The sequence below is a fragment of the Colletotrichum acutatum genome (assembly GCF_030867785.1).
Source record: "Colletotrichum acutatum strain CBS 112980 chromosome Unknown BDZ83scaffold_129, whole genome shotgun sequence".
In the NCBI taxonomy this organism is placed as follows: domain Eukaryota; kingdom Fungi; phylum Ascomycota; class Sordariomycetes; order Glomerellales; family Glomerellaceae; genus Colletotrichum; species Colletotrichum acutatum.
This window is the reverse complement of record NW_026849123.1, coordinates 102316-111877: the sequence shown is the minus strand read 5'-3', so window position 1 is coordinate 111877 and position 9562 is coordinate 102316. Positions and strand designations below refer to the sequence as shown.

The 9562-nt window shown below is 53.1% G+C and overlaps 2 protein-coding genes across 2 annotated transcripts; both read left to right on the top strand.

The window, feature by feature from the left end:
- Positions 1-1654: 1654 nt before the first annotated feature.
- BDZ83DRAFT_681031 (zinc-binding dehydrogenase) lies at positions 1655-3501 on the top strand. The gene is made up of 3 exons (XM_060511210.1): positions 1655-1898; positions 1988-3004; positions 3057-3501. Exons 1-3 carry the CDS (start codon positions 1869-1871, stop codon positions 3093-3095), a joined length of 1086 nt encoding a protein of 361 aa, XP_060360052.1. The 5' UTR covers positions 1655-1868; the 3' UTR covers positions 3096-3501.
- Positions 3502-5746: 2245 nt separating this feature from the next.
- On the top strand, positions 5747-8321 carry BDZ83DRAFT_708979 (G protein-coupled glucose receptor regulating Gpa2-domain-containing protein). Its single transcript, XM_060511565.1, has 3 exons — positions 5747-6275; positions 6353-7974; positions 8033-8321. The coding sequence occupies exons 1-2, from the start codon at positions 6125-6127 to the stop codon at positions 7831-7833; spliced, it is 1632 nt and encodes a 543-aa protein (XP_060360051.1). The 5' UTR covers positions 5747-6124; the 3' UTR covers positions 7834-7974; positions 8033-8321.
- The last annotated feature ends 1241 nt before the right edge of the window (positions 8322-9562 follow it).

Below are 9562 nucleotides of genomic sequence, written 5' to 3'. Positions count from 1 at the left end.
ACAAAGAGAGGACTGCCAGCGGCCGCCGTGCGAAAAGCCGTCGTCTCCTACGTACTGCCGATCGCGCTCTTCGGCGCCGAAACATGGTACGCAGGTATCACGAAGCCGGCTTCGAGACGCCAAGCGGAGACAGACACGAGTCCGCCTTTCCAAGGAAGACCCGTCAACACAGGCCAGAAGGGGCTCGTGCAGAAGATCGACAGCGTCATTACAGCGGCAGCAAGGATCGTTCTACCTGTCTGGAGGACAACGCCAACCAGTAGCCTCCTCCGAGACGCCGGCTTACCGTCAGCCAAAGTCGCCTTAGAAGGCGTCCGTTTACGGGCCGCAGTCCGACTACAGAGGATTGATCGCCGACACCCGCTAGTCGCGCGGCTCTCCCAGCAGGGACAGCAACAGACGAGACTACAACGGACGGCTGAACTTCTGCCAAGATGCGGAAGACCAACGTTCCTCCAATCACAGTACCTGCCAAGCTCACAGGATCAGATAGTAGTTCAATGCAAAGAAGAGGCTGCGAAAGCTTTCGAGCGCTGGCTAAAGACAGTACCGGAAAGCCATATGATCGTCTTCTCGGACGGCTCCAGGGCGACGAACGGAGCCGTGGGGTACGGCTTCGTCATCTACCGAGACTCCAAACGCATAGCGCAAGGGTGCGGCCGACTCGGACTAGCAGAAGTGTTCGACGCCGAGGTCGAAGGGGCGCGAACCGGCCTCAGAAGGGCTCTGCTCACCAATCGCGGTCATCCAATCCACATATGTATCGACAACACCAGCGTTATACAAGGCATCCGCGGCAAGGCGCCGGACTCGTCACAAGACGCGTTCCTCGAAATCCAAGAAGCGGCCAGGATATTTGATATACGGACGCACTGGTCCCCGGGACACCAGGGCATCGAAGGAAACGAGGCCGCGGACCGGCTGGCCAAAGAAGGAACGACACTGCCGGCGCGGATGGGTCAAATGGCAACACTAGCGGGCATCAAGCGGCTTGCAAGGGAAAAATTACAAAGCCAGCACAGGAGATGGTGGTATAAAGAGCGAAGGCCGCGGTACGCGGACTTGGGGCTTGAGGCAGCTCTGTCCAGCCCTCCTGAACTGGCCTTGCCGCGGGCTACGTTACATCACCTGCTGGCGGCACGATCGGGTCACGGGGACTTCGAGCAATATCACCGACGTTTCAACCACGACGACGCTCTAATGATGTGCTCTTGTGGAGAGGCGAAAGACGTGGACCACCTGGTCTACTGTCGACTAACGCTGGCGAGGAGGCAACGGTGGCCGACCCTCCACTCTCGCAGTATGCCCGAGCCCATAGGTCCTATGGGATCTCTCGAGGCCTACTTCAAGAGATTAATCACCGACCCACGAGGCTTCGAGGCCTTTCTCCGCGTGACGGACTTCTTCCAGAAGATCTGTCTGCGGTAGCAGCATCCACACCTAGGTAGATGTGAGTGCGGACTACAAAGAACCTCCCGATTCCAAGGGACGATTTGGGAAAGAATGAAACTGGGGCACCAGCGGGAACCGGGGACAGACAGAACGCGTAGTGGCCACAAGGCATGATTTGGAGGACGATGTAAAGAGACGACGTACTGTAGAGTAGGTAGCCTTGGCTCACGGCCCTCCACGCCATATACCCTTCGGGAGGTCTGCGGTAAGGGCTCTAGCCCGGCCGCCACGGCGTTAAATACAACAACAACAACAACAACATCTTGGAGGTAGCGGGGAAATCTCGACCTACATCATAGATCTTCCTCGAGCGGTACTAGTTCGGTTGGTCTCAACTTCAACTTAACACGCCAGTCTTTAAAGTACAGCTTTGTGTATACTTATCTTATTCTTATCTCATTCGACGAAGCACAATTATGGAGACACACCGAGCTGCTATCTTGACTGTAAGCTACCTTACATGCACCATTCAGACTGTTCCACCCGTCTTGTCTTCCTCGCAGGATCGAACTCTGCAGAAACTTACGATTCGTAGTCGCCTCAAGGCTCGGATGGGAAGCCTACGTTTGCGGTGCGGGATGAACCGCGCCCAGTTCCAGGACCGAATGAAGTCCTTATCCGCCTATCAGTAACGGGTCTCTGTGGTTCCGATCTCGGTATGGCCATGGGCCATTTCGGACCCCTCGACAGGAAGATCCTCGGCCACGAGGGAGTCGGTCGCATCGCTGCCCTAGGTTCTAACATTGCGGCCCTCGACCCTTCGGTCCAAGTTGGACAGCGTGTGGGTGTCGCTTGGACCCGCGACACGTGCGGCAATTGCGAGGCCTGCGTCGACCTTGTCAATGAGGGTGAGACGCGTTGTGAAAAGACTCTCCATTCTGGTAGAGCGTACGATGGCACGTTTGCTCAGTATACGCTTGCGCCCCTGCGGTACTTGGCGAGGCTCCCTGCTCAGTTTGACGACGTGCCTGACGAGGAGGTTGCGCCCATCCTTTGTGCGGGCGTAACGGCTTATAAGGCAATTAAAAATTGCCATGTTACGCCAGGCTCATGGTTTGCCATCTCAGGAGCCGGAGGAGGCGTAGGCGCCTTGGGCGTCGCGTATGCCCGTGCCATGGGCTACCGCGTCATTGGCGTCGATGCCGGCCCGGAGAAGGGTGAGATCTGTAAAGACCAGGGAGCCGAGGTCTACATCGATGTTACTGAGCCTGGAACTCTGGCTGAGAAAGTCAGAAAGGCGACCGGAGGCTATGGCGCAAAGGCAGTAGTGGTCGCGGCTACGGCTACTCCTGCTTATCAGGATGCCTTTGAGTTGTTGGCGCCGTTTGGAACGCTGATGTGTGTTGGCATTCTGCCTTGGGAGGCGAAAGTAAACTTTAATCCCATCTGGCTTATTGGAAAGGGTTGGAAGATCTTGAGCTCCTCTGTTGGATCGCGTGCCGATATTCTTGAGGCATTGGAGTTTGTCAGACGACGTGTGGTCGTTCCCAACGTCCATGTGGGCAAGATCGACGACTTGGAGGAATTAGTGCAGACTATGCACGGCGGTCAGGTAAGTGATTCTTACATCTTGTTTTTGTGACCGCTTGCTGACTTTATTGTAGCTGAAGGGCAAGTGGGTTCTGAAGCTGGACTCAGCATGATGGACGGGCCCATGGTCCTTCATACAACTTTGGTTGACAGATTTCCGGAGCGTTGGGTAATATCAAATAAGCGAATATACAGCTTCTTTAGATAATATCGTAGGTTGGATAATGGAGGTCAATTGACGAAAGGTAATGTACAATGGCATCCCTTCCTGTCAGGTCTTCTTTTGGGCCAATGCCTTTGGGAGCATTGGTTCCTAGCGAACACTGAAACATGCCAACCTCCAAGGCCAGCCAATAACTGCTCAGACGTAAGCAACTCCAATAGAAGTCAACAAGTGACTACCAAGATAAGAGTACAGTAGGCAGTCAGGACAGAGTTGAACTGAAAATCCCGCACAATTGTTTAACCCTTTGCCTCGGGAGATTTTAGAGTTCAACTTAATTAAGCTAAAACTCCTTCTTTGTTACCATCTTCCGTCCAATCATCCTCTAATGTTCGCATTTCTGAAGGGATCGCGAGAGTCCTCAATTCTGGTGGCCTGAGTCACATCCTTAACGCGTGAGCCTTGGGGGAAACTTCGCAAGCCCGCCCTCTGGCGATGCAAACTACGGCCTTGAATCATGATGGCGGGCCTTCTTGGTCTTCTCCAACTCTTGGTAGACAACCCCCCAGCTCTTCCAACCCAACGCGGAAGTCTTGGGAGATCCCCAGGGGGCCTGTGACACGCGACAGGCCGGCTACTTGCAAAGGCCCAGAGATGCGGGAGTAATGTCGATTATCACCACGTGAAGTAATATCAGGGTGAATCCATTGTTTCGGGACACCAAGGCTGAGCATATCAGGCACGACATTTTCACGACTCATGCTCACGTCTGAAGTTCCCGGCCGCAGCCCATCGCGTGTGTCGCCGCGCGCTCTGTGCTTTTCGCTCCTCCTCTTCCCTTCCGATTGTGCCCCTCCTCACAGCGGAGTCCATCCCCTCCCAGAGTCCCAAGCAAATCGGGAATTAATTTCTTGAACAACTCTAATCAATATTGAAGGTCCAGAATCACGAGAAGAGAGGAGAATGACTTTGTCTTGATTTTTCGGCTTGGGTGCAAAGTATGGGCCACCGATGTTGATCAAGCAGACTATCTGCTCACGATACCTACTAATCGGCCGCATGTCGGCCTCGGCACAACTTCAGTCGAAAGTGATCTTGGCAGCCTTTCCCTCGCCCGTCCTGGATGGCAATCACACCTTAAAGACACTAGCGTAATTAAATGCAATCAATTGTCTACCGCGCTTGGCAGGTAAGTTGGCAGAAGCACTGCACGCACGGCTAAACCGGACTTGGGCTTTGCCCCGACTCCCGCGCGGTTGACCATTCAGCAGTGCCAGGCAGGGCTGGCAGGGCGGCTTGTGTTCGAAAATAGAACCTCCTTTATTTGCGGGCATATCCGCGGGCATTCAATTTTGCGCGCGACTGTGGCAAAAATCTCTTTCCTCTCGCCTATGTTTCATTCTCCCAGTTGCCAATTGCGGGAGGGGGGAGGAGGAGAATTACGGGAGGGAGGGAGAGACGCGCGAAATCGGAAGAACGCACGACCGGGGTCAAGGACCACGCCGACAGGGGAACAACAGCCGGCTTGTGGACTGTGGAGGTTCTTGACGGATACGTGGGCAGTTGGATTTTCTCTTAGCAGAAAGTATGCGATGATGAAGAGTGCAAGCGGTTGATTTGAGTTTTGTGCGAAAGTGCCCGGAGATAGAGCCATGAAACGCCTAAACTTTGCTCTCAGTCGGACGGCAGAGCAGAAAGGGCAGATATTTTCAGCGAAGAATGTCTTAAAAGTCCAAATTTGTCGTCGAGAGAACCCCGTGCGTGTTCGTCCTTGGTCGTTTTCGGAAACTTGGGGCTTTGTCTTGCAAAGGTTATCCTGTCATCAATCAACCAAAGGCTTGCAAGCGAACTAGGGACCCCGATCCATACCCAGGGGTAAAAGACGTTGCGATGCCGCGATGGTTCGAAGGTCTCCACTCCGTCTAAACCTTGATATTGCTTTACCCACATTAAGCAAGGCTTTTAGCGGGATGAATGGGTGCCGAGACAAGCCTTCCATTCTCAAAGGGCCTGGTGACAGGCTTCTAGCGTTTTCATATAGAGCTTGCAGGCTAATCAGTGCAAGTATTTCATAAAAAGTTCTGCCCAGACTTATGCGGCACCAATGGAATTGCGTGATCGGCTGCCTCAGACGCTGATACGCATGGTCGGTACTGATCGCTGTGTGTATTGAGTTTTGCAAGAGCTGAGGAGTCCGTAACGCGCTCGCTTGAGAGGAGGGAAGGGTATCCCGTCCATTACGCACTCCAAAAGGCTGGTAGGTTGGCGACAGACGCGCGCCACAGAGTTGAGATGACGGGCTGCCGCTCGAAGATGGCTGCATTCATATTGTCACGGCTAAGTCGGGGAACGCTTTTGGAAATCTGACACAAAACCCCACGTGGGACTGCGCAATTGCTAACGACATTCGGACTATGCAGTGGGTCAGAGTGCTGGGTACTACGTTCCAAAACGCCAAGTGTTGATTAAGGAGACCCTGCCTTAGTTCACATGCAACTCTGGCAGAGTGGGCTGTCCAGTCCGTGGTACCCTAGGTGGTATCTCGGAACTCTCTGAGGCGTATCATCAGCCTCAAGGGAAGCCTCAAGTCTGGGAGGCTAAGCATTGCCTTACCCAGCTGATGTTAATCGCGCAAACTCAAAGCCATTTAACCGCACGTCGTTCGACGACTTACGTCCTGCCTATTAGGCACTCGTCTGGGGGCCTTGACCAAGTTCAGATGGCATCACGGACGTCTATCACACAATAAATAGAATGCACAGGGGCATCCGGAGGGCCCCACGTCCATTAACGACTTCATGACTCGCACCTTAGCCCCGTGACTCCATCAATGTAACGAACAGCCAATCCTGCCCAGTCCACGGTTCTGGTTGAGCAGCGCATTGTCTTTTGGTACAAGATGATACCCATTTCCACCCGTCGCCCGCGAGGCTCGCTCGCGTGGATGCCAACCAACATCCATTGGCGTGCGGGTTCACGATGGCCTTCGATGCGGCAGTCGCATCTGTCACCCTGACGGGCAGCATACTTTCGTTCCTCGCGACAACAGGTGTATTAATTTCGTTCGCTCTCTACCATGAACATCAGCGATCTTTCCGCCATGCCCTCGTCCTCAACCTGACGTTAGCCGGTAAGTTCTGCCCCTCGGCCAAGTCCAATTTGTGACATGAAGAATGCGCACACTGACTGCAATTCTTGGACGAAAAGAGTTCATAAACTCACTTGGCAACACGATTTCGGGCATCATCTACATCAAGAATAAAGAACTACAACCGGGCGCAGCATGTGTCCTCAACGGCATGGTCGGCCAGCTCTCGGTGCAGGCGTCCGACTTCTCTATCCTCGCCATCGCGGTCGTCACCTTTCTCACTATAACACGGAAAACCTACATGCCGAATGCGTCGACTTTCCGAAAGGTCATGATCTGCCTCTCTGTCTGGGTCATACCGCTCATTACCAGCACGACAGCGACTCTCATGGGCACAATGAAACCCGTGAGCGGCAATTGGTGCTGGATAACCCGAGAACGGCCTGATCTTCGATACGCACTAACGCACGGCTGGCGTTTCGGCATCATCTTCACCACAATCCTCATTTACCTCTACGTCTGGTGGTACCTCGGACGACACTTTCGCACAATGGTCAGCACATCTGATCCGTTGTACAATAGCGAAAACTCGAACGGCAACGTCGTCACATCATCGATACGGAAGAAGCAGGGATTCGAGTCAATCCATACCCCCGAGCTGGAGATGGACCAGTTTGAGCGAGCGAACCCAACTTGGGGTGAGCTGCCACAGTTCTCGCCGACCCAGCAAGCTCAACAAACGTCGCCTGTCGCCCCGCGGAGCGCGCCAGCTGCCTTGGCCAGAAGACCATCGGCCACTGAAGTCGATGAAGATAAGGAAGTTCAAGTACAAGTAGGCGGCAGGCGGCCATCGGCAGTCAGAATGGCACACTTCGCCGAAGACAAGATCGACGAAGAGCCGACAGGCGAGCAAGAGCCGGGCCGGAAGATGTCGGCAAGAATATCACGATTCGACGACCATGACATGGACATGAGCCAAGCCTCCGAGGCGCGGTTCTCATACCTCGAACAAGAGGATAAGCTGCACAAGAGCGCTTCCGGGGGCCCGTCACACCTTCAAAAGGACATGCTCCCACCAGCAGCAATTGCTACCCAAGCACAATTCGCTCAATACCGCATGGACAGCGGACCGCCGAGGAGGCCGTCGGTGTCCATTTGGAAGAAGACTCACAGGAGCAGAAGCTCTACATTATCAGCATTGTCATTCAAGATGCCGGGGACCCGGGAAATGCAGTCCCGAGACTTCCCGACGAACCCGACCCTCAACCACGTCGACAGCAGAAAGAGCGCGCCGCAGAACGTGACCGCGACAATGATGAGCGACTTCCCGATTCGGACGCAGACGAGGAAAGTCGAGCGTGAGATCAAGCGCATGATGCTTCTCAATGCTTACCCGGTCATGTATGTGGTGCTCTGGATTCCGGGTCTCGTCAACAGATTGATGGAGGCATCGGGAAACGGCTCTCAGAGTCGTGTTTTGGCAGCGCTGCAGAGCTCAAGTCAGTTTATCGGCCTGGCGAATGCAATCACCTATGGCTTCAATCAGCATGTGAGGCATAGGATAAAGGGCGATTTTTTCACATGGCTACGTCGAAGATGAACAGTTTATTATAAGAAAGAGCCGGAAGTGGCAGGATGAGTTACGAATCCGATGAAATAATACATTTTCAGAATACCCTATTAGTTAGTCAATCATAAGAATGATATCCATGGTTGCGTTTCACAATAGTTTCCTACATCGCTTGCCTACTTGCCTTAGTTGCATTCCAATTCAATGATCATCGAAACAAAGGTTTGTGCTTGCCTGGTGGCTTCGGAGCCGTCGTAGAGTACGCTGCGAAGTTCCTTGACGTGCTCGTTGAATATTTGTGCAGACATTAACGTATGCTTCATTGCGGACTGTTCGACTAATTCGACGGAAAAGGTCATAAAAAGCTTATTGGTGAGACCAGAGCACTAGTCAAGAGTCACGTTACCGGCAAGGCCTCAGAGGTAGAAATATGCAAATTATTCGTGGAGGGAGTGAAATGTGACTATGAAAGGTTCGATTTGAGCGAGAGTTTGGCCAGCTTATACTGTCAATCAATCCTAGTCCTCGTACTTGATGGGACTAGTCCTAAGGGATTCAAGAAGTAACAAATCGGGCCGGTGGCCAACCCCGGGTTTCTGAAGGCCAGCGCGGGGTAATCGGGAGCTCTCCGGAGGGCCCGGAGACGGGGGTGGAGCAGAGATTATCTTGATAGAACGACACACAATCAACAGCTCTTCCGTCTCTTATCTATGCGCATCACACATGGTCGGCCCCCGCCAGCCGACTCTGAATGAATCGTTTATCATGACAGAGAAGGCGCAAACAGTCTGGCCTAGCAGTGTTCATCTGCGATGTCAAGCTGTGATTCAGCTCTAGCTACGGTTGATGGAGGTGCTGACTAAGTTCAAACAGGACTCAGTAATGATACCACTTTGTTCACTTTCCCAGCCCAAGTGTTGATATCTGACTAGCTTGTCCGAGCAAAACCACCGCCAGTGTTCCCGCAGAGAGCTGAAAAAAGACCATGCAACTATCAATCTTGTTCACGCCTCAAAATAGCCGGTCAAGTCAAGACGCGAGCCGCGAATTACTTTCAGCTGTCACCGCAATCTAGCGGGGTAGCTCAATCAGCAACCCCGCATCGCTGATCAACGAACTGAGCGGAAGTTTCAGAGAACAGACCAAGTAGCTCGCATCGTACCGGAAGCAGGCCGCCACGTCACGGCATCGCTTAATCCAGAAGAAGGTTCGGTCGAGAAAGCATTACGTATCGTAAATTGTGAACTTAATGAGCTGCAATTGGCCTGGACGAGGATCCGAGTTGCAACAGACGTCCTGATAAGAATGGAAGGGCAGAATACAACTTTGCATGTCGACATCGACCATGGAAGCTTGATAATGCAAGGCAAGAATACAAAAGCTCCGTCATAAGTCTTGGCATGCATGTCAGATGGGTGAACCTGCCTATCTCGCTCTCTTTATCTGGCCAAGAACTCTTGTTGATCGATACCACTTGATCACGATTCTACACCGGCCCGGTGGGATAAAAGGTTTCCTCGTCGTTCGGCCAAGGCCACCGGCGTCTTACCGACCACTTGGACTTGGATATCCTGCCGCGACGTCCGAGTCTTGGCGATATTTCGACCTAAGCAGTGGCTGCTTGACCTGTTATCTCGGCTCATGAAGACCTCACCAAGTGTCTACGCTCAGCGACATCGGATCTTCCTGGGCAATAAAGATGAGAGGTCGGCCGAGTTCATCTGATTACCTGACAGTCTTTTAGGAGCCCAGACAGAAG